General features: G+C 47.2%; 1 protein-coding gene across 3 annotated transcripts in view; it reads left to right on the top strand.

Moving 5' to 3' along the window:
- The window catches only part of ANKHD1 (ankyrin repeat and KH domain containing 1), an 896,896-nt gene that overhangs the window by 366,903 nt on the left and 505,721 nt on the right, over positions 1 to 24,272 (top strand). For all 3 annotated transcript variants that reach the window (XM_069199295.1, XM_069199294.1, XM_069199296.1), the window contains exon 21: positions 3,736 to 3,911. In XM_069199295.1, the coding sequence (XP_069055396.1) occupies positions 3,736 to 3,911 (176 nt within the window). The remainder of the gene's footprint in view (positions 1 to 3,735; positions 3,912 to 24,272) is intronic.

Below are 24,272 nucleotides of genomic sequence, written 5' to 3'. Positions count from 1 at the left end.
TCATAGACCAGCATTAGAAGCCCTAAATTCTGTTTCCACCTGGCCGCCCCTCTGCTGCTGAGGGTGTGTGTTTGGTGCCTACTTGTGGCCCCTCCAGTGCTCCTCTAATCCCACTTGGTCTGCCCTCTGAGTCACGGGTACTTACCTGCAGGCAGACTGGATTCCGAGTGCCCCCTGTTTCCATGAGAGCCTACATTAAAATTGCTCATCTTTGACCTCTGCAACGGCCCCCACCCCCACGTTGCTGGTGGTGAGTGTTTAGGGGTTAACTTGACCTCCAACTGTTGGACTTCCTAAAACCCAGAGGCTAAAACTGTAAGAGTTGTACTTACCTGCAAATCGATCTAACATTTCTTTCCCACAGAAACTGTTGTGTAAATTGAAGTGTCCATTTTTAAAACGGTTGTAAGGAAATGCCTCCTTAGCATGGTTACCCCCTGACTTTTTGCCTTTGCTGATGCCAAGTTATGATTTGAAAGTGTGCTGGGACCCTGCTAACCAGGCCCCAGCACCAGTGTTCTTTCCCTAAACTGTACCTTTGTCTCCACAATTGGAACAACCCTGGCACCCAGGTAAGCCCCTTGTAACTGGTACCAAGGGCCCTGATGCCAGGGAAGGTCTATAAGGGCTGCAGCATGTCTTATGCCACCCTAGGGACCCCTCACTCAGCACATACACACTGCTTGCCAGCTTGTGAGTGCTGGTGGGGAGAAAATGACCAAATCGACATGGCACTCCCCTCAGAGTGCCATGCCAACCTCACACTGCCTGTGGCATAGGTAAGTCACCCCTCTAGCAGGCCTTACAGCCCTAAGGCAGGGTGTACTATACCACAGGTAAGGGCATATGTGCATGAGCACTATGCCCCTACAGTGTCTAAGCAAAACCTTTGTCATAAGAGTATATGGTCTTGGGAGTCTGTCAAACACGAACTCCACAGCACCATAATGGCTACACTGAAAACTGGGAAGTTTGGTATCAAACTTCTCAGCACAATAAATGCACACTGATGCCAGTGTACACTTTATTGTAAAATACACCCAGAGAGCATCTTAGAGATGCCCCCTGAAAACATACCCGACAGTGTGAGCTGACTAGTTTTTGCCAGCCTGCCACACACCAGACATGTTGCTGGCCACATGGGGAGAGCGCCTTTGTCACTCTGTGGCCAGGAACAAAGCCTGTACTGGGTGGAGGTGCTTCTCACCTCCCCCTGCAGGAACTGTTAACACCTGGCGGTGAGCCTCAAAGGCTCACCCTCTTTGTTACAGCGCCACAGGGCATCCCAGGTAGTGGAGATGCCCACCCCCTCTGGCCACTGCCCCCACTTTTGGCGGCAAGGCTGGAGAAGATAATGAGAAAAACAAGGAGTCACCACCCCCCAGTCAGGACAGCCCCTAAGGTGTCCTGAGCTGAGGTGACTCTTAATTTTAGAAATCCTCCATCTTGTAGAAGGAAGATTCCCCCAATAGGATTAGGGATGTGCCTCCCTCCCCACAGGGAGGAGACACAAAGAGGGTATAGCCTCCCTCAGGGCCAGTAGCCATTGGCTACTGCCCTCCCAGACCAAAACACACCACTAAATTGAGTATTTAGGGGCTCCCAGAACCGAGGAAGATAGATTCCTGCAACCTAAAGAAGAAGGACTGCTGACCCGAAGCCCTGCAGTGAAGACTGAGACAACTGATTTGGCCCCAGCCCCACCGGCCTGTCTCCCTACTTCGAAGAAAACTGCAACAGCGACGGATCCAATAGGGTCCAGCGACCTCTGAAGCCTCAGAGGACTACCCTGCATCTAAAGAACCAAGAAACTCCAGAGAACAGCGGCCCTGTTCCAAAGAAACTGCAACTTTGCAAAAAAGAAGCAACTTTTTAAGACCACACATTTCCCGCCGGAAGCGGGAGACTTTCCACTCTGCACCCGACACCCCCGGCTCGACCTACGGAAAACTAACACTACAGGGAGGACTCGACGGTCACTGCGAGCCCGTGAGTAGCCAGAGTTGACCCCCCTGAGTCTCCACAGCGATGCCTGCTGAGGAAATCCAGAGGCTCCCCCTGACCGCGACTGCCTGCTTCAAGGAACCTGACCCCTGGAAACCACACTGCACCCGCAGCCCCCAGGACCTGAAGGAACCGAACTCCAGTGCATGAGTGACCCCCAGGCGACCCTCTGCCTAGCCCAGGTGGTGGCTACCCCGAGGATTCCCCCGTGCCTGCCTGCATCGTTGAAGAGACCCCCGGGTCTACCCATTGTTTCCAATTAGAAACCAGACGCCTGTTCGCACTCTGCACCCGGCCGCCCCTGTGCCGCTGAGGGTGTACTTTCTGTGCCTGCTTGTGTCCCCCCCTGGTCTGCCCTCCGAAGACGCGGGTACTTCCCTGCTGGCCGACTGGAACCGGGGCACCCCTGTTTCCATTGAAGCCTATGTGTTTTGGGCACCACTTTGACCTTTACACCTGACCGGCCCTGAGCTGAAGGTGTGGTAACTTTGGGGTTGCCTTGAACCCCCAACGGTGGGCTACCTTGGACCCAACTTTAAACCCTGTAAGTGTTTTACTTACCTGTGAACTTAACATTTACTTACCTCACCCAGGAACTGTTGATTTTTGCACTGTGTCCTCTTTTAAAATAGCTTATTGCCATTTTTATCAAAACTGTACATGCTATTGTGATTATTCAAAGTTCCTAGAATACCTGAGTGAAATACCTTTCATTTAAAGTATTGTGTGTAAATCTTGAACCTGTGGTTCTTAAAATAAACTAAGAAAATATATTTTTCTATATAAAAACCTATTGGCCTGGAATTGGTCTTTGAGTGTGTGTTCCTCATTTATTGCCTGTGTGTGTACAACAAATGCTTAACACTACCCTCTGATAAGCCTACTGCTCGACCACACTACCACAAAATAGAGCATTAGAATTATCTCTATTTGCCACCATCTTACCCCTTAGGGGAACCCTTTGACTCTGTGCACACTATTTCTTACTTTGAAATAGTATATACAGAGCCAACTTCCTACAACAGTTAATTTCCAATATTTCAAAATCTGTATAACTTATTGATTTCAAACACAGTACTGTTTATACCGGTGTGAAATATGAATCTATTGAAGTACTTATCTGCAACTTGAATCTTGTGGTTCTAAAAATAAATTAAGAAAATATATTTTTACAATATAAAAACCAGTGGTCTGGAGTTCTCATTGAGTGTGTGCTTCTTCTATTGTCTGTGTGTGTAAAATTCTTTGCACTACCTTCTGATAAGCTTAACTGCTCGACCACACTACCACAAAAGAGATCATTAGTATTATCTAATTTAGCCTCTAAGCCACTGGGGAACCCCTGGACTCTGTGCACACTATATCTCATTTTGATATAGTGTATAGAGATCCAGCTTTCTACAGTATGCTTTTAAGTTGAATGTGGAGACAGTAGCAGCTTTCACTGTGTGTTGTGAAATACATGTGTTTATGGGCTTATCCTGCTTTGCAGATAATTTTTCTCTCACTTCAACTTGGGGGGGTCTGCAATAATTGTTCATTGTGGTCCCTCTACTACTACCACCCGTTGCCCTGTTTGAAGTAGGAATCAAAGCTAAGCATATTTATAGTAATGCAAAGATAAAAAATATATCAACATTATATAAAAATGCAACCTTGTTTCTAATGATTATAACAACACCTGTGCCTACAAAATAATCAGAAGCTTTTCTTTGCATTTTCTTTGCATAGACTGGTCTTACACCTCTTATGGAGGCAGCTTCTGGTGGATATGCAGAAGTTGGAAGAGTTCTTCTTGACAAAGGAGCTGATGTCAATGCACCACCTGTGCCTTCTTCAAGAGATACTGCATTAACAATTGCAGCAGACAAAGGACACTATAAGTTTTGTGAACTCCTCATTAATAGGTAATGGGTACATTTTACATGTTCTGTGAGCTGCAATTCCGTTTTAAAGCACCTTTGTAATTGCCATTTTAATTTTTCAATAGTATCTGTTCTTTTAGTGTAGAGTATATACTTGTGATGCAAATGCCTTCCTTTTGATCCACATCCTACAGTATCTCCAGGCATATAGAAGGGTCCTTGGATTTGTTTTCTTTAGCTGCCCACCTCACTGGTGCCTATAAATGTCACCAATGCTGCTGAAGCATACATTGATGCCTTAATTGTATAAAAATGTCCCTGTTGACTTTTGTTTCCTTCTTTTTCCATGTGCAAATGAGGCTATGTTCTGGAGCATTTGATTTGCTCCTTTATACTAAGCTTAATGGTACCTGTTAGCTGCCTATCTCTGGGACAGAATCAAATGGGTACTGCATGTGGTGCATGAACCTGTCATGATTCAGCAGCCTGAAGCACCAACTTCTTGATGCGGCCAGATCATATTTGGGAGAGGAAGTCAAAGTTGTATGTGGCATCCTACTATTCGGAGAAGAGGTCCAAATCTCCAGATCTGTAACCAGATGCGCATAAACTCTTTGATAAACTCCTCACAGCTATATTAGAATAATAAAATCAGAGACCTTTTCCCCCTTTGCTGGAGATCCATTTCTAACAAACTGCACCATCATTGTCAGTCTAATAATTTGTGTAAGAAGTTAGATTATCAGTCGAAGGCGGTTAAGTACCCACCTCAAGTAATAATCACGATCCTCCACTAAAGTCATTAACTAAACCAGAGCGCCACATCCTGGTAGCTATGGCAGATAGCAGACAAGCCTAACTTGGAGGCCATGCGTAAAGAATTTATGCAGGCTTAACTTAGAGGCAATGTGTAAAGTATTTAGGTAGTACTAAAACTGTAATGAAGCCAAAATTCAAAACAATAAAATGACCAGAATGATTTAGAAATATAAAGCAAAATGTTATAAATAAAATGGCAAAAATCCATTAAGTGGAACATTGATATGAATGTTTTAATTGGAGATGGCACCAGGAAGTACAAAGTGCCAATGCTAGTCAGTGGTTGCGATTGAACAGGACCTAAGTCCAATTTGATGCTGACGGTAATGGAGCGTGAATTGGGCACCCTAACCAGGTTCCTCCTAGTCAAAGATTTTAAAATCTGACGTCTGTCCTTTAAGTCCCAACCCACCACAGGAGTACACTTCTAAAGCCCTCAGGCTTCAGTGTAGGCACTTATAGGCTCACAGGGTGGCGGGCAGAGGCCTAAAAAAAGGCCGTTCTAGGTCCAGATGCCACTGCTCAGCTGGCTTGAAGAAGAAGAGAAGGTTGTTTTTGCTTTTTTTGTTTTTTTTACTCTGTAGGTCCACGGGACAAAATGCTATTGTCCGGGGGGATTTTTCTTAAACTTTTATAGAGTAGTGTATATGCCGTCTGGGTTTAAACCCTGTGGGTCCTGTACCTGTCAAATGTCAGTCACAGACCCTCATTCGGTGTGTTTGTGGTGTCTGGGTACTCCTCACGACGCCGACGGCTGCGACGCCTGCCATCGACTGAAGCCCAAATCCTTGAGGGAGTGTTGAATAAAGCTCCTGGTTGCAGTGGCAGACCAGTCTTCTTCCCAGAGGCGTCGGAGCCCATCTTCTTCCTTGCGGTCCTGGGAGCATTCCAGAAGTTGTTTGCGTATGGTTCCGTCGACGTCCGGAGGTTCACCGGAGTCTCCAAGTAAGTCTTCCCAGATGTTGTCACACCCTTCTGCGTTACCTCCATGCGCTCTCCTCCATCCGAGTCTGTGCTTGAGTCGACCCTTTCCCTTTCGCCATATCCCGGGACCGGGGCAGCTCTGGCCCAAATGCAGTACTGCTACTCATCCCTGCTTTCCATTTTTGGGCCTCCTGCTCCCTCTGGAGCTCCTTCGGGCCCTAAGGAGGTGGTGAGTGCTCTGACGGGGTGTTCGCCATTGGTTTCGACCTCGGTGCCTGTTCAGCCTCTTGACTCCAACTGCAGAGTCAGATCGGTCCCGGTGCACTGTCACGTGCGACCTCCGTCTTCTCCATCTAATCCTGTTGCCGTGATGCCCCCCACGGCGCTGTTTGCCTACTCGACTCTGCTCAACACTCCTACTCTGATTTCCCAGGAGTCGGAAAACGCCTCTTCTGAGGAGGCTACCCCTGTTCGACTTGGGCCGACATCCACCCAAACACCAGGAGCAGCGCCATTCAAACTGGATCCACCTTCTGAGCCTTCTACACATCCTCAGGCTCCTTTTATGGGTGCCGTCCCAGGTTCATCCTCTGATTGGATGTTTGTCCTAGCCACTGCAAGTGGCCTGGACTCCACGCAGGCATCCAGCCTGCTCTTTTCACCTGGAATGGCAAATGAAGCCAGTACTGCCTTCGTAGACATGTCAAGGCGGGTGGCTGCTCTTTTGCACTTGCAACTTCCAATGGTGCAATTATCTACAGACCTGTTATTGGATTTTCATCCTGTCTTCCACTAAACCACTACTGCCTAATTGCGAGGGTCTTTATGACATCCTTCTCGATGTCTGGAACCAGCCTGTCTCTCGTCCTTCTGTGGACTGCTCTATACCCTACAGGCACCGGCCAGCACAGGAGGATCCCTTAAGCCTTCACCACCACCCCCCCTACTCCTCAAAGCTTTGTGGTACAAACTGCTTTGTGCATTCCTGACGTGGTGCAGATTCCTCCTGCCCCACCACACAGAGGGGCCAGACAGCTGGATGCTGCTGGCAGACATATGTTGGTTTCCTCTAGTGCTGCCCTACACTCCACTAGCACTTCCTGTGTTTTGACTTGCTTCTCCCATGCTCTTGGACTCTGTGGAGCCTTCTATCCCTGAGGATGCTCGCACTGCCCTGACGCCTTTTGGTCAGAGATGGTCAGCAGGCTGCTCGGATCACGGTTTGCACTGGTATGGATTCTACAGATTCTGTTGGTCAGCTCATGGCTGCGTCTGTTGCAGTACGTCAAAGGGTATGGATATATCCCATTTTTAATTTTGCTTCTTTCTCCTGTTCTGTGCTGCAAAGTTCTGTCGGCTCCTTTTTGAGCAGATGTTTATTCCGCCTTCTGTTCCCATGCATGGCTGCATTTGTTGCCTTTTCATGATTGTTTTCGTTGACAGGGGTTACTTCTTCCCTTTCATTTCTTTTATCAAGGCCATTCTTTGTATTATGTACACATAATGATGTTAGGTTCTTTTACCATATGTCGTTCCATTTCCACTTCAAGGGTTCTGTCTGTAGTCCTTCTCTAATACCATGCTTTGTTGATTGTGTATGTAAGCTCTGCACTTTTTACACGCAACTTATTATTATTTTTTTTTTTTTGTCCTGCCAACTCGATTGACTGGGTGTGGGACCCTTCTTCTGAGTGCAGAGTTGTGCCTGCGGGCCCTAACATTTTACTGGTCTTCCAGTTATCACACAGATTGCACTAATACAGACATCTCAGCTAGCCCAATCGGGAGAGGAGAAAGCACTGTACTTCCCTTTGACAGTGACTTTTGCGGGGCAGTTGATGCCTCCAAACACAAGGTGGTCTTGTATGCCACCACCCTGCGAGAAGACCCCACAGCAGCTCATTGAAAGCTATTACGCACCCCTCCCCATGAGGGAAGACTGCTTGATCCTTGGTCCCACTACCTCTAGGGCAGCCAGGAGCAAAGCCTGCCAAGGCGACCGCAAAGCGTAAACATAATCAGTGGGTCAATATCTATGCCTTTGACAGGCTTAAAAGATCATTGTTATTCCACGTGATGACCCCCGCCAACAACCTCTTGACAGCAACCCCTTATACTGCGGGTTCGGATCCAGGGGCCTTTGACTCTAGTACCTTAATGGTCAATTCACTTGACACAGAGGATGCATGTGACTTGCAGGGGGACTAAGATGGTAGATCTGGAACATTGCATGCTGCCTGTCCTCTTGCTCCTTCAAACCCTGGTACAGCTTAGTCTGACCCGATGACATGCTAAATCCAGATTATATTTTCCATTCCCGCTCTACGGGGTGGATCCCGGCAGAAAAAGTTGCGCTGTGTGTCCCAGGCGGTTCGAGGAAGCCCCTTGACAAGGAGATGCACAACTGCCTTTTTGGGGGAGGAGAAGGGGGAGGTGCCATCGCCTCTCGCCTCTCTCAGGAGTGGAATGTTCACTAACCTGTGTGAAAGATACTAGGAGGGTCACCTTTCTGACCAAGTATATACGTGACCTCAAGAAAGATATGGAAAAATCCTGGTACTCCTATCAGAACAAACTCCTGGATAGGACGGCGCACCTCTCTAAAATCCTGGATATGGCGAATGTAGACATAGCCTCCGAATCCCTGGTTCCCCCAGATTTACTCTTGGGATTGGCTCAGTGGGCTTAATGAGCCATTATCCTGTTGGGGAGCACCATTTGTGCCCTATCAGCGGAGCACTGGAGGTCAAAGTAGACCCCAGACTGAGGGACTTCGTTAACTCAGAAGCTGGGGAGGTAGGGCAAGGTGGTCGGGCAAAGTGGTCTCTTTAGTGACTCGTTTGTCAAAGAACTTGGCACATTTGTAGCTACCTTCTCCTCTCTGGACAAGGCACAGAGGTCATGAAATGCATCGCCCCCATACCCCCTCAATGCTTCAAAGGGGACACCAACCAAGGTTAGAATAGCCCCTTCTTCCCCCTCAAGGGTAGTGGCCAGGCTGGCACTATTCATAAACTGGTGAGCGTGCACCAGCGTCGCTTGTGTGTTACAATGGTATGCGGTTTCCACATAGAGTTTTAGGGCTCTCTGCACCAGACCAGGGGTCACTCCACCTTCAGGTTCTCGGCACATGATGCGGAGCTAGTAGACCGAGATGTCAAAACGCTTTTGGAAAAATGTGGACTCTCCCCAACATCCTTACATCCCTTGAATTTTCTCAGCAGTTTATTTTTAGTGGCAAAAAGGAGTCTGAGCTAGCGCCCTATCATTAACTGTAAGGCCTTAAACATATAACTGGTTTTCCGCCATTTCAGGATGGTGGGGTTCTACCTCCTCCAAGATCGCTTGCTCTATCAAGGTTGACTTGTTAGGCTGAACCTGAAGGATGCCTGTCTAGCCATCCCCATCTGTCATCCGCACTGACGAGTTCTCCAATTCACATGGCACGATTAGATCTTCAAATTCAAGTCCCTTTAGTTCTGCCTATCTTTGGCATTGTGGTGCTTCACCAAGGTGCTCAGGCCAGCAATAGAGTACTTTAGGACCTGAGGGATTCGTCTCATGGTATAACTTGATGACATTCTCCTGATGGGCCAATGCCTGGCCAAGCTCGCAAAACCTCTCCAGACGACCATCTTGCTCTTCGCATTCCTGTGGTCTGTGATCAACAGGGATGAGTCTCACCTAATTCTGACCCAGAAGTTGATCTTCCTGGGCTTCGTCATAGATTCCATCGATGCGACCTTGAGGCTTCCCTCCAGGAAAGTGGTGAAAATCCAGCATTCACTTTGAAGGAGTGAACCTCCCTGCAAAAACTGGTGAGAATCAAAAGGACAACTTTAGCAACATAAAAGGATGATGAACGGAGTGCTGAACATCATGGGACACCTCTTCTCATCCGTACAGGCCATATTCATGGGGTCACTACACTACCAGGCATTGCAATTTCTAAAGGCTTCCCCTTTCTAGATGGGCCTCACCTATTCACAGGTCGATCCAGTCTTAGTTGGAGCCAAGGAGGTGATAGGGTGGTGCTTGGCTCATATGGATTCCTGGAATGGGAGAGCCATAGTTGGATCCAACCCAGATATGTTGATTGAGTCTGCCAGCAGTACAGGCTGGAATTATCCAAATGCTGTGTTTGGGCATCTCAAGAAGAGGCTTCATATCAACTGCGTGGAACTGTTAGCGAGCATACAAATGTAATTCTCCAGTAATCACATTCCATAAGATGAGGCATCTCAGTCATGTAATAGCCGGCAACTTAGAATTTTTAAACAATCTGCTACTTTGACATGTCCTATTTTGCTTTTGTCTCCTTATTATGTCAGTATGATTCTTATACAGCACAGGACCACACACACACACACCAAGGTTTCTTGACACTAGACCTTAGAGTCCCAATATTCATAGTTGTAAACCCTGGCGAACATCCAGTTTGTTTGTGTAATTTCACAGCCTCCATTTTTCGTTCTTGATCATGGTCCGGCAGCCCCCTCCTTTAAATTTTACCAGTTTTTCTTTATTTTAGTTGTTATCTTAACATCATACTTAGTGTTTGCAACGTAGGGGGTTCGTTTCGGAAGCATGGCCATAGACCCCGTGCCGCTGCTGCTAGTTTGGCATATTGCAGATATTGATTTGATCCCAACCCTAATAAGTCTATGGCATCTGCCTACGTAATAAATGCTTTTCCGTGATAAAGGTCTCCCAGGAGCTGGCAACCACCCCCCTCTTTCCATTTTTGTTCCAACATAACATTTGCAATTTATGCAAAAGGTTTAAGGTCCCACATCAGCATATCCCTTGCTTGGGGGGCACAGTGTATCACACATGTGACCACATGCTCCTAAATCATGCATACCTGATGAATAGTATCTTCTGGTACCCGTGATCCACTCATGAGCAAGGTCAGCTGTGTCAGGCCTCCATACATTCCCCGCAGGAGAGCCTTCTCCCAGTTGTCGTTATCGTCTAACCAATGTATTGTATGCTGAAGGTTGTATGCCATATAGTACAGTTAAATATTTGGAATCTCTATGCCGCCCCGTTCCCAGGTTTTTTTTTTTTTTTAGCATAGAGAGACCTATTCTCTTTTGCTTGTTGGCCCAAAGTAATTCCAGGATTAGGCGATCTCTGAATTTCTGTTCCATATAAGTTAGCTGCATACCTTGGTATCTGGTCCCCTCACTGCACCAGGGGGGACCGACCTGTGGGGAAAAGTCAATCTGAGTCCCCGCTAACGTTCACGTTGGGAGTATGCGTGATTCGTGGACATTTACACATACACCTGATGCCTCTCCAAAGGCTTGTAGAGCCTGAGGAGTATATGTGCAGAATAACTCAGTTGTCTGAGATACACCAGGGCATCACCCGCATATAGAGGTACCACATGAGTGGTATCTCCAACATGAATCCCCCAGGGTCCCAAAGCCCGGCGCAGTAATATAGCCAGGGGCTTCAAGGCTAATGCATATAGGTGATAGGGGACAGCATTGCCTGGTTCCTCTCAGTACCTCAATTTTTCCTGGACAGCAGGGTGCTCGTGGGCACACATGCTGCTAGATCCTTATACAACAATTTCACCTGCTCAATGTACTGTGGCCCATTTTGTTCCAGCACCAACCATAAATAGTCCCAATCTACTGAATCAAACACTTGTTCAGTGTCTAGAAATGCAAGAACCCAGGGCTCTACTCTCACATGTAATGCATTGGATATGTGCACTAGGCATCTTTAGATTGTCCAAGGTACTCCTGCGGGGTATAAACCCATACTGGTCTGTATGTACCAACAAGGGTAGGTGTGGGAGCAAACGTGCTGCCAGGACTCCACTCTATATTTTAACGTCTACATTCTACAGGTATAACGGCTTATATGACGGCAGTTCTACTGGGTCCTTAGCAGGTTTAGAGAGTAATACAAATAATGCCTTGCGCGTGGAGGCGGGTGATCTTCCCATTTAGTGTGCCCCGCCATATATATTTCAAGAGGTTTCTCTGACAGCCTATCGGCATAACGTTGTTAGAATTCCGGTGGGAGGCCGTCGCCTCTCTGCGTTTTGGCAGTTTTAAGGCGTCTAATGGCAGCCATAAGCTCCTCCTTGGTAATGGGGTTATCCAATGCGGATCTTTTGTCTCCTCCCAGTGCCAGGAGAGTCATCTCCACCATGAAAGCAGTACCATGATCTGGGATTGGCTCTTTGTGTTTCTCATATAGGCAGCCCAGATGTGATTGGAATACTTCATTTATAGCTATTGGAATGGAAATCAGGGCTCCCTGCTTGTTCTGCATTTTTACCACAGGTTCTCGGTTCTCTTGTTGTCTAAGCAGTCGTGCTACCATGGCCTACCGTCCAATCCCCCTCAGCAGGCAGTAGCTGCCTATAGGCCGTGTGGGTGTGCTTTTTCAGCCTGCGCCAGTTGTTGAGGAGCTCCCTCCGGGCGTGTTGCCTCTTGCTCCGTTTGTCTGGCTGTGACAGGAGGTCCTTTGCCAGGTTCTGCAAACGTCTCTTCTGATAGGTAATATCCCTTTTAAATTGCTTCCACACTCCATAGGTGGTCTAGAAGATGGTGATGAGGGGTATGCCTCATCGCCTCCCAGTCATGTGACCTACTGCTAGCGCTTCCCCAGTTCTCATTAAAAAAGTGTGAAAGTTCTTAAAGTGTAGACTCAAAGGGACCCTGAGAGACCCTCTGCCCGTAATCACCCTAATGGAATCGTCGGGCGCTGGACACAAAACAGTAGTCCAGCCTGCTATGATTTCCAGTTGCGGGTGTATAACATGAGTAAACCCTGTTCTGCAGATACTTCTTCCTCCAAGGGTCAGTCAGCTTGACCTCCCGAAGAATGTAGAATACCTTCTCGATTATGTGTGGCTTACTTTATAATTTCTTGGATGTTCAGTCTAATTCACCATCTAATACACAATTGCAGTCTTGAAGATGGTCTTCCGCTGGCTCTGAACTTTCTGCGTGTAATCAGGAAAGACTAAAATAGGGTTGCGTTCAAACTGTGGCCGCCTCTTAAGCCGAACGTGTTGCAGGATAGCGTCCTAATCTCTAAAATTAGAGACTAGGAATAATCTCATGCAGTGGTGCACCAGCTTTAGGCGTGGAGGCCAGCGCATTGAGACCTCTTGATGGTGAAAAAGTTGGAGAGCTTTTGTATTGCCATGACTGCTAGAAGCCATTCCTCCAAGAAGGCCTCCATTGACCACCCCTCTGCCTTCTCCAGAAACCCCACAGAGCATAAGTTGTTCCTCCTAGATCACCCCTCAGAGTCTTCCACTCGTTCTTCCAGTCGCTCCGAAAGTTTTTGAAGGGATGCTACTGTCTCTTTTAGGGCAGTTATGTCCTGTTGCACCATTTTCTTTGGTGGCTGTCTCTCTCTCTGCAGAAGAAGAAAACAAGGCGATTGAGCCCTCTTCTGGATGTCTGGGAAATTGGACAACTTCCTTAAACAAGCATTGACAAACCCAATAGGTTTCGCCTCTGTGAGATCTATTGGCTTTGTCATTGTTTTTTTCAAGACATGTTGCATAGTAGCGTGGGCTGCTGTTCTATATGGCTTAAAGTAAAGATTAAAAACAAGTGCTTTGACGTCACCAGTGTTGACCATATCTAAGTGTTTTTTTCCTTTTAAGACACATCACACAATACCAATGGTATCTTGGCTCTGTCTGTACTGCTCATGAATACCATGTGAGTATGAGTATAAGAATGTGGTGCTGGCATAACACCCATGCACCGACTGCAGAATGATGAAGCACTTAGTGTCCCCAGTGGCGTGGCACAGGGTGGCATGGCAGACACACTTCAGTTTTTCCTTGGCACCTTTCAACACCATAACTGATAAACTGATCTGTCAAATATTGTCAACGCCTTTGTTAAGCGTACTAAGCAGTGAGGTGGGACTCAGACATCCCCTGAAATGTCGCTTGTCTGAAATTTACTTTCGTCTTTGAAGAAAATTGCACTTTTAAATGGTCTCAAATCTCATTCAAATCCGACAGCACTCGATAAGACATCTGGCAAAACAGGAGCATTTCAGGCAAGATGCCTCCTTACTCCAGCTTACCTTTTTTGAAAAAAGGACGTCACATTAGGAGAATACCTTTGATTTGTCAGAAAATAAGGCAGTGCAATGACCAGAGGTTCCTGAAGAACGCAGCAACCTGTCACGTTGAAGAGAGGCTTTCTACTTTTGCATGATACTGAAAGTGTGCTGTTTAGTAAACAATTTGAAAACTTAGTGATACATAAATTATGCAAAAGAGAAAAGGGAGCTTCTGGGTATGCTAACACTTTAGGTAGAAACATTCCAAGTGAAAGACATTTTCTCTAATTTACCTGCTCAAGTTTTTTCTGGCACAGTTTTTAAGCCTTAGATGAATGAAATGCCATTGATGCACAGCTAGAAAATGAAATAAGCATTTACCGTTGGGAGTAACATTAATCCAGCCTTTAGATTAGTACATCCATGCCCACTTGAAATAAAAAAAAAAGCAGTTTTGGCAAGCAGCTTATAGTCAAATCTCATCAGAGCGCTACAACTTAGTCCAGACATGAGCAAGGTATCCAGCTCCCATCAAGGCACCCAGTGATTCAAACCATAAAAAGGATCTCAACCGGAAGATATTTCAAGTGACAGGCGTCAGTCCGTGAGTGGCACCTAAGATTTCTGGCAGTCTTTAAGTATTAGATTAGCAAAAGGCCAAAAAGACAGACTTTCACCATTCCAGTCAAAATATTATTGATGATGGATTAATAGAATGCCACCAAGCCCCCTTGTCTTGAAGTATGCGTAACTCTTAGCGTGCTTTGGTCTTCCTGGACCTCATCAGAGGCATAGAGTTAATTCAGAGGTGTGCAAAGCATCCAGTACAAGTGAAACAAACATGCTCCGAAGCATAGGGTGAGCTATAAATTAAGCAACTACCATAGAGGCACTAAGGGTAACGTTCCATTCTGTTTGCACCAAACAAGAGTAATTTACTGATCTTTTTTTATAGTGTTTTGGTCTCAATACTGCCCATCAAAATTGAGCCGAGCTGTTCATGTGTTTTTTTTTTTTTTCTTTCTGTGCCGGGGCCTTAATGCTGCTAAAGGTATTGCCTGGTATGTGTGGGCGAAGTTAACTTCTTGGCAAAATCTCACACGGATGACGACGGAAAGCTACATTGTGTAGTTTCTTGAACCTTTAGGATATCAGCGATGTTTAAAAACTCCATAAGATCACACTCCATGCATCTCTCATATGCAAGTTTTAAATGTCATCCATCTTAATTAAATTCGGATGCGGAATAAAAAAAATAAAATAAGAATAGTAACTCAATCCTTGACTAACTGGATCGGGTGAATTTCAAATAATTTCAAAATGAAATAACTTAGTTATTAATGCACATACAAAAGCTACTTTGATTCGACCTTTCAATAAACTACATGGACTATGGTTTCAGTCAAGCAAATTCTGTACTCTTCCAACTTTGTTATTCTGGGTCGAAGCTGAGAAACTATATCCTATTTTCATTAGATAAAAAACACACTTTTTATATAATTTAGAAAAAGAAAAAAAGATTTTGGACAGTGTCTTTAGCAAGCATGGAAAATGTGTCAAATATCTCAACTGGTGATTCTGCCTGAGAAAGGGAACTGTGCAGTGTTAAAAGCAAGAAAATGAAAGTATTTGCTGGAATACCAACTTTATTCTGTGATTTAACACAATCACTGAAATCATCAAAGGAAATAAGCATGTTTGATGGTATATGTGTGGCTGTGGACACACATACGCTGCACACTCCTGCCATCTAGTGTTTGTTCCGGAGTGGTGCAAGTGGCTATTCTTCGAAGAAGACGTTCGAGTCACTTGATCTTGTGACTCCTCCTCTTGGTGATATTGCGCATGGGTGTCAACTACTTTGTTAGATTTTCTCTCCGCTATCTGGTTCGTAGTTGTGTGCCTCTGCTCCATGTTTTTGATTCCGTTCTGTTCAGTTCCTTCTCCTTTTCTTCTATTCCGACAGCATTGTCTTTGATCACGCATTTCTATATTTTGCACTTCCTACGTTTTTCATCGGTTCGGGCTTCAGCCCACCGCCGTTTGCGGCGTTATTGCCCATCGCGGGCCGACCTTCTGCGTGGCTGGCATCAATGGAAAAGGCTCCCTGATGGAAAGTTCTCCATTTCATTCCTGCCCACAGTGCCACGCTAAGTTCCTGCACACCAAGCAACACCTCTTGTACAACTTTTGGCTCTCTCCAGACCACCATGAGGCTGACTGCAATGTTCAGGGACCAGAGGGCTCGGCGACATGAGATGGCACAAAAGGTGTTGGACAACACCCTGGATCTCTTCAGGGAAGGGCACACCCAGGAGGAGCCAGCAGCCCATGAGGAAGAAACTACCTCCGCTGAGGACAGGTCCAACTCTGATGTGGAGTTTGACATCGAGAGCCAAGAACTTTTTATTGCCCAGCGCATGAGTACTGTGCTCTCCCACAGAAATTCTACAAGAAGGCCCCACTGCCTAGCCCAGAGTTCGCCGATCCACCATTGCCTCCCGGCCATGGTCAGCACCGAAAGACTGTTTTGGCCTCCCTCCTTCAGGCTCAGCTCCATAAATTGCCACAAAGGTTAAAGCCTCCACCTCGACCATATCGGACCTAAAAAGTTTTGGTGTCGATTGCATCCTCTGGACCGATCTGGCAGCTGACTTCTTTGACCTCAGTGCCGTGCACGATCTAGAAGCATAAGCCTTTTGGGACAAAATTCTTGGAGCTGAGGGATTCTGGTCAGTCTTCCACTATCCCTTCTCCAGTCGAGCTAACCCTTGAAAAGCTGGATGCTAGACAGCTCAAAATTCACATCCAGAAGGGGAATGATCACATCATTGCAACTCCTTCGTCTCCTGCATTTCCAAAGAGGAAATTAATATTTGAGGAGGCGTTGTGTAGGAAAGTAAACTCTTTTTGACATGGTTACCTCCACTTTTTGCCTGCTATGACTACGCTTGGACTGTTTTCACTGGGATCCTGCTAACCAGGGCTCCATTGATTGTGCTCTCTCCCTCTGAATTTGGTTTCCTAGGACTCTGCACACCCCACAATTGGCATACTGGTGCCCCTATATAAGTCTCTAGTATATGGTTCTTAAGTAACCAGGGCATTGGGGCACCAGGGATTCCCCATGGGCTGCAGCATGTATTGTGCCACTAATGGGAGCCCATGCAAGATGTGTGCAGGCCTGCCATGGCAGCCTGCGTGAAAAGGTGCAGGCACCCTTTCAGTACAGGTCACTAAGTCACCCCTATGGCAGGCCCTCCTAGCCCAGAGGGCAGGGTGCGGGTCCCTGTGTGTAAGGGCACACCTGCATGAGCAGAGTTGGCCCTACAAACTCCAGCTCCATTACCCTGGACTTTGTAAGTGCGGGGAAGCCATTTTACCGATGTATTGGACACTTGTGTCTAGCTAGATAATGGTAACTCCGAACCTGGGCATGTTTGGTATCAAACATGTTGGAATCCTACCCCACTACTGTTGCTGGTATTGGTTGTGTGCTTCTGTGCACTCTGGGGGCTCCTTAGAGGATCCCCAGCATTGCTCCTACCAGTCTTCTGGGTTTTTCTGGGCAGCCTGTGCTGCTGCCACCCCTCAAGCAGGTTTCTGCCCTCCTGCTGCTTGACCAGATCACGCAGAGGAAGGCAGAACACAAAGGGTTTCCTTTGGGAGAGGGAGGTAACACCGTCTCTCTTGGAAACAGGTGTGAGAAGGCTTGGGATGGGTAGCCCTCCGGAGACACCAGTATGCTCTGAAGAGCACAGTTGGTGCCCTCCTTGCGAAACTGGTTTGCAGCAGTCCAGGGACCCCCGGTCCCTGCTTTGGTGCAAAACTGGACACAGGAAAGGGGAGTGACCACTCCCCTGTCCATCACCACCCTAGGGTTGGTGCCCAGAGCTGTTCCAGGTGTCCATTTAATTCTCAAATTTTGGAACCAAGGTGGACATAGGCCCGTGGGAGCATCTGAGTGTCCGGGTCAGGTTGGTGACATCACAACCCTCTCCTGATAATTAGTCAGCCTGATAGGTGACCAATCTCCCCTTCCTGGGCTATTAAGAGTCTCCCGCCTGGGTGGGTCCTCAGATTTGATGTGCAAGATTCCATCAGGATTCCTCTGCAATGTTTACTTCATCTTCTGGTCACCGGAACCGCAACTGGACTCTTAGGACCCAACAATCTGCAACTTGAGCGATAACTGTGCTTTGCATCATTGCTTTTCCAGCTCCTTCCAGCAATTGCAACATTTCCCCAGCTGTGCATCCTTTGAGGGCAACTAGATTTCAGCCTGCACCATGAAGTAAGAAGGAATCTCTCTCGGAGTGAAGGAGTCACTCTCCTGCATCTACAGGCATCAACTGCAATTGCAATGGGCTGCTTGGATCTTCTCTTCTCCAGAGCTGCTTGGGTCCTTTATCGCAGGTGGTGGTCTGGAGTGGTCCCCTTGATCCTCTTTGCCAGCTCTCCAACTTGGGGAGACGGTAAGCCCTTTGCTCTCCGTGCAGGACAGTATCCCTGTGCACTGTGACTCTTGCAGCAACCAATGCTTGTGTGCTTCAGCTCCAAGGGATCTTCAGGCTTCATGTAGCCCCGGCCCCCAGCACTTCGTCCTGCCAAGCACAGTCTCCTCTGCTGCTCCAGTGACATGGGACTCCTCTCCAGGTGTGCTGAATGGGCCTCACTGTGCCTGCTGTGCCTGCTGGCAGTGGGTTGCCTGTGGGGGCTGCATCCTCTTTTTGTGACTGCTGAGGGTCACCCCACATTCCTCTCCTTGGTTCGAGTCCCCTGGGTCTTGCTGGTCCTCTTCATCCTTGCAACTCGTTGTCTTCCTCTCTTGCATTTGCCAAGGCTTGTTGGTTGTTCTTCAGCATCACTGACCCACTGCAACCCGACAGCCGAAGTAGGACACCATCTGCATCACTTCAGGGACTCCTCCTGTGCTCCAAAGCTGGTCTTCATCGTCGACCATCAACCTGGTCCGGCATCCACAGAAGGGTGGGTAGTGGCTCCTGCCACCACCGGACACTCCATCACGAACTGGACTTGGTCCCCTTTCTTTGCAGGTCCTCTTCTGTCAGGATCCATCTTCTGTTTCTTCCAGTCTTGCTTGGGTCTTCCACAGTCCTTTTCCAAAGTCCTCCTGTTAGTTTTGGGGTAAACCAGGTACTTACCTTTTCTCTCCTGGTCGCTGGGGGTCCCTCTGGCACTCACCCTTTACGGTTCCTAGTTCCTCTAGCTCCCCTCTAATGATTTCACAACCTTGGGTGGGGGGCGGTTTCTCGCATTCCACTTTCCTAGTATATGGTTTGGTCCTCCCCTAAGACCAACATTGTTTTCTATTGCTTTTACCAATGCCTATTGCTTTTTATGCTCTTTACTAATTGCTGATGTGTATATAATAGCGTGTTTACTTCTCTCCAGTTGGGGAGACTGACCAATAGTATTCTAGTGTTCTGGTTACCATATTAAAGTACCTTTATTTTTAGAACACTGTGTGGTTCTTTCATGTGTGTAAGTGCTGTGTGGCTATAGTGGTATTGCATAAGCTTTGCATGTCTCATTGATAAGTCTTGGCAGCTCATCTACAGCTACCTGTAGGGAGCCCTGGCTACACCTCACTAATAGGGAATACCTTGACCTGGTATAAGATGATAACATCATAGATGCTCACCACACACCAGGCCAGCTTTCTTCACCTTGGACATTCCTATTCCTCCAAGGAAAATGGAAAAGGGTAAGGCCACCAGCCTGGTCTGGCATCCTTCTCCACCTCCTCCTCTACCTCCTCCACTGCTACCACCACCGCACCACCACCACCTCACCACCACCACCTCCCTGCCACAATCCCTTGTACGTAGTACACTGGACGACACACTTCAAGGGTCTCTGCGGTCTTACACTGGGGAGTTAGGGGGTCTACCTGATGATGCTGGTCCATGGGATGCTTATGACCCAGATCCCATCACTCCCAATGATGCAAATCTTTATCTTGCTTGCCCTTCTCCTCCAGAGGATACTATCTCATTTCGAGTGCGGCGGTGTTCCATAATGTCCAGCTCCACAAACAGCCCATAGAGCAGGACTTTGTTAGATACCCTCTCATCAACATACAGAGACAATCCATACTCTTCCCCCCAACCACCCTCCTGTCCACAATGCTCCAGAATAACACCCCCCCCCCCTTGGGTGGATAAAAAATATAAGGTGGCCCTTTCAAATCCCCTTTTCATTAGAGTACAAGGACCACTTGACTCTGTAGTTGCCACAACAGTGAAGCAACTAGGGACTCTCCTCCTCCAGAAAAGGAGAGCAAACGCTGCAGGAAACAGGAAAGAGGTTTGCGGCACAAGCCACAATCACTGATGCATTGCCAATTCTCGGGCCTTTTTGCCCCAATATGATCCTGCACTTTGAGACGAGATGGAATAATTGCTGCAATACCTTCCTGAAGAACACCATAAACGGGGACAGCAAATTGTCTCTGAGGGCCAAATAATTATTACTGATTCAATACGGTGTGGCCTAGATGCAGCAAACAAATCAGCCAGGGGTTTCAACACCTGTATCCTCTTAAAAAGGCATGCTTGGCTTTGGTATTCTGGTGGCAAACTAGAGGTCGAACATGCAGTCTTAAACATGCCCTTTGACATGGAGCACCTGTTTGGACCACAAGTGGTTACCAGGCATGACAGAATGTAGAAAGACACAGATACGGTGAAGCCCATGGGCGCCTTAAAAACTTCCACACACACAGGATCCTTTCAACACCCAGGGTACAGAAGCGTCCACGTCCCAACACAAGCAGCCTCAATCATACTACAGCAGAGGCTCCTAAAGCGATTCATACAGGGGAACTAATAACAAACGTAGAGGGAAGAGTACTGCCGCACGTGGATCCAGTTCAAAGCAGTGACTATTTACACCATCCCCCTGGCCGTATAACACCTGTCCGGGGGAGACTTCATCTTTTTCATTTGGTCTGGACACCATCCGCACAGACCATTGATTCATTGCCATTATCCAACATGGCTGTCATTACCTCCCCCTCCTTCCCCCCAAATGCCCCAATAACATTCTCCCTCACACCCATGGGTTATTGCAGGAACACCTGTCACTTCTCAAGCATGAGGTCCAAGCCCTTTGTTGTAAAGAAGCCATAGAACCCATTCCCCTGCAAAACCAGGCTGCGGGAGTATACTCACTATACTTCCTGATTCTCAAAAAGGACGAGTCTCTCAGACAAATCCTGGATCTCGGACTTCTAAACATATACATCCAATTTGAATACTTCTACATAGTCACTCTTCAGGATGTCATTCCCCTTCTACAACAAGGGGACTTCATGACAACTCTAGATCCAATAGATGCCTACTTTCACATACCAATCCACCCTGCACACCAAAAATATAAAGATTGCATTGCAGGCAAACACTTTCAATTCAAAGTCCTTCCGTTTAGGGTGACTCCTCCCCCCCCCCCCCGGTATTCACAAAATGCTTAGCAGTGATCGCAGCGCACCTGCGAAGGCAAAATGTCTGCTTCGTCCCTTACCTGGATGACTGGTTCATCAATGCCAGTACACTCTGCCAGTGACGACAACATTCTCAGCCGACAGTGGACCTCCTTTACAAACAACAGTTCACTCTCTACATCCCCAAATCTCATCTCCAACCTCTACAAATGAACCCTTACTTGTAAGCAATACTGAATGCAGAGTTAGGGTTAGCATACCCCAATCCCGCTCCCTTTCAAAATTTCCAGACACCTCTGTCAACCTGAACAGATTGATCCTATGAATGCCACCGTATAGCACATTGGTTGCTGTCTGCTTCATTTTCAGAAAGCATATCTCACTTACACTTCCATACGCTTTCATCTAGCAGCAATAGCTGCATGTCTCCAGAATAGACAACTTATCTCACTATTCAGAATTCCAGTAATTAAAGTTTTAATGGAAGGAGGTTCTCCCAGGCCCCTTGTGGAACCTTGACATACTCACTAATCTTATGGGTCCACCATTTGAGGCACTCTACTCATGCTCACTTCGATTTCTATCATGGTAGGTGGCTTTCTTAAGTGCCATCACTTCACTTCGATGTGTTAGTGAGCTCCAGGCACTAACCTTAGAAGGACCTTTCTTCTAAATTCATAGAGACAAAATAGTTCTTCAAACTAATGCTAAATTACCACCTATGGTGGTTTCTCAATTTCACCTCAATCAGTCCATTGAGCTCCCAGTTTTCCCCCCCACCCAGATTCTGTTGTGAAAAGGTCTCTTCACACCTTGGATGTCAAAAGAGCACAGAACGAAAACTTTTAGGAAAAATAAATTCCTCTTTCAGCCTTTTCTCCACCTCATAAAGGCAACCCAGTATCCAAATCAAGCATAGCCAAATGGAGAGTCAAATATGGTTAAACTTGCTACATTAAGGCTGTAGGAAGTTGGCTCTGTATATGCTATTTCAAAGTGAGAAATAATGTGCACAGAGTCCAAGGGGTCCCCTTAGAGGTAAGATAGTGGCAAAAGTAGATCATTCTAATGCTCTATTTTTGTGGTAGTGTGGTCAAGCAGTAGGCTTGTCGGAGGGTAGTGTTAAGCATTTGTTGTACACACACAGGCATAAATGAGTAACACACACTCACTTACTCCAGGCCAATAAGTTTTTATATTGAAAAATATATTTTCTTACTTTTAGGTTCAAGATTTACATCAAACACTTTAAATGTAAGGTACTTCACTTAGATACTTTAGGAACTTTGAATGAACACAATATCATGTACAGTCTTTATAAAAATGGCAATAAGCTATTTCAAAAGTGGACACAGTGCAAAAATCAACAGTTCCTGGAGGAGGTAAGTAAAGGTTAGTTTTGAAGGTAAGTAAAACACAAATCTCAAAGTTGGGGCATAGGTAACCCACCGTTGGGGGTTTAAGGCAACCCCAAAGTTACCACACCAGCAGCTCAGGGCCGGTCCGGTGCAGAGGTCAAAGAAGTGCCCAAAACACATAGGCGCCTATGAAGAACAGGGGTGCTCCGGTTCCAGTCTGCCAACCGGTAAGTACCTGCGTTTTCGGAGAGCAGACCAGGGGGGTTTTGTCGAGCACTGGGGGACACACAAGTAGGCACACAAAATACCCTCAGCAGCACAGGGGTGGCCGGGTGGAGTGTGCAAAGCAGGCGTCTGGTTTGTAATGGGAATCAATGGAGGGACCCAGGGGTCACTCTAGCCGTGGAGGCAGGGCACAGGGCGGGGCTTCTCTGGCCAGCCACCGACTGGGCTATACAGCGGGTCGCCTGGTGGTCACTTCTGCACTTGAGTTCAGTTCCTTCTGGTCCTGGGGGCTGTGGGTGCAGTGCTTGGTCCAGGCGTCTGGTTCCTTGTTACAGGCAGTCGCAGACAGGGGGAGGTGGTGAGAAGAGGGAAGATAATGTGAATCCGGTGGAGAAGGCTGCTGTACAATCTTTGGCTTCTCTGTGTTTAAAAATCTTCACCGGTGAAGTGCCAGTTTCCAAGCCTTGTTGGAATGCTAGTTTCCTCTTTGTTATAGGAGGAGGAGAGGCAATAACCTTCCCTGTATCTTTCTGGATTGGAATTCTTCTTTGCTTTTAGTCCAAGACCTCAAGAATTGGTCTAACGTCCGTTCCCTCTGTTTCCTGTTGTGAACATGAAACCTGTTTGCTTCTCACCAATGAATGCACTGAAAGCTTGGTGGCAGCATGCTTTCCACAGGCCGAAAAAGTGGTCTGATCAGTAAGAGAAAGTTTTTTCGGCTCCAAGGAGCATTTATGTTTCGGCTCCAGTGAGGTGTGTAGCTGTCTCGGTTCTAAAGCAGAAGCCTCCATTTTTCGACTCGACGCCGAAACAGGCGTGGCAGTCTGCTCGGTGGAGTGAATCTTGGCCTTTTTTAACGCCAAACCCGTGGGTCGGTCGACCATCTATTGTTTTCGGGTTAAATCATGGCCAGCAAGCAGTGGTAGACCCAAGACCTTCTGTGATTTTTCAAAATTGGTTTCTGATGGGAAAGGGCTGGTGTACTCACATACTGCGCCGCAGGTAATATATGGCTGTCCCCATCTGAATCACGGTCTGAGTTGGAGTCTCGGATAGAGACTGCAGTCTGTGCCTGTTCCTCACCAAAGATGTCGGGCATTTATTCCGTCGGAATCTCTAACCGTCTTGCTCTTCGATCCCTCAAGGTCTTCTTGGATCGGAAGGATCGGCACGTCTCGCAGGTCTCTTCTCTGTGGACCGGAGAGAGGCCGAGGTTACACACAGAGTGCAGGTCGGAGCGGGGAACTTGGCGTGGCACCGAGGGCAAGAATCAAAATGGAGTCTACGAAAATGGCTCCCTGTTGCAGTTACCCCCCACTTATTGCATGATATTGATGCTGAGAAGTGTGCTGGGACCTGCTAACCAGGCCCCAGCACCAGTGTTCTTTCCCTAAACTGTACCTTTGCCTCCACAATTGGCACAACCCCGGCACTCAGGTAAGTCCCTTGTAACTGTTACCCCTGGTACCAAGGGCCCTGATGCCAGGGAAGGTCTCTAAGGGCTGCAGCATGTCTTATGCCACCCTGGGGAGCCCTCACTCAGCACATGCACAC

This window comes from Pleurodeles waltl, chromosome 7, assembly GCF_031143425.1.
Source record: "Pleurodeles waltl isolate 20211129_DDA chromosome 7, aPleWal1.hap1.20221129, whole genome shotgun sequence".
Classification (NCBI taxonomy): Eukaryota; Metazoa; Chordata; class Amphibia; order Caudata; family Salamandridae; genus Pleurodeles; species Pleurodeles waltl.
The sequence above is the reverse complement of the archived record's forward strand: the minus strand, read 5'-3'. Positions and strand labels throughout refer to the sequence as shown.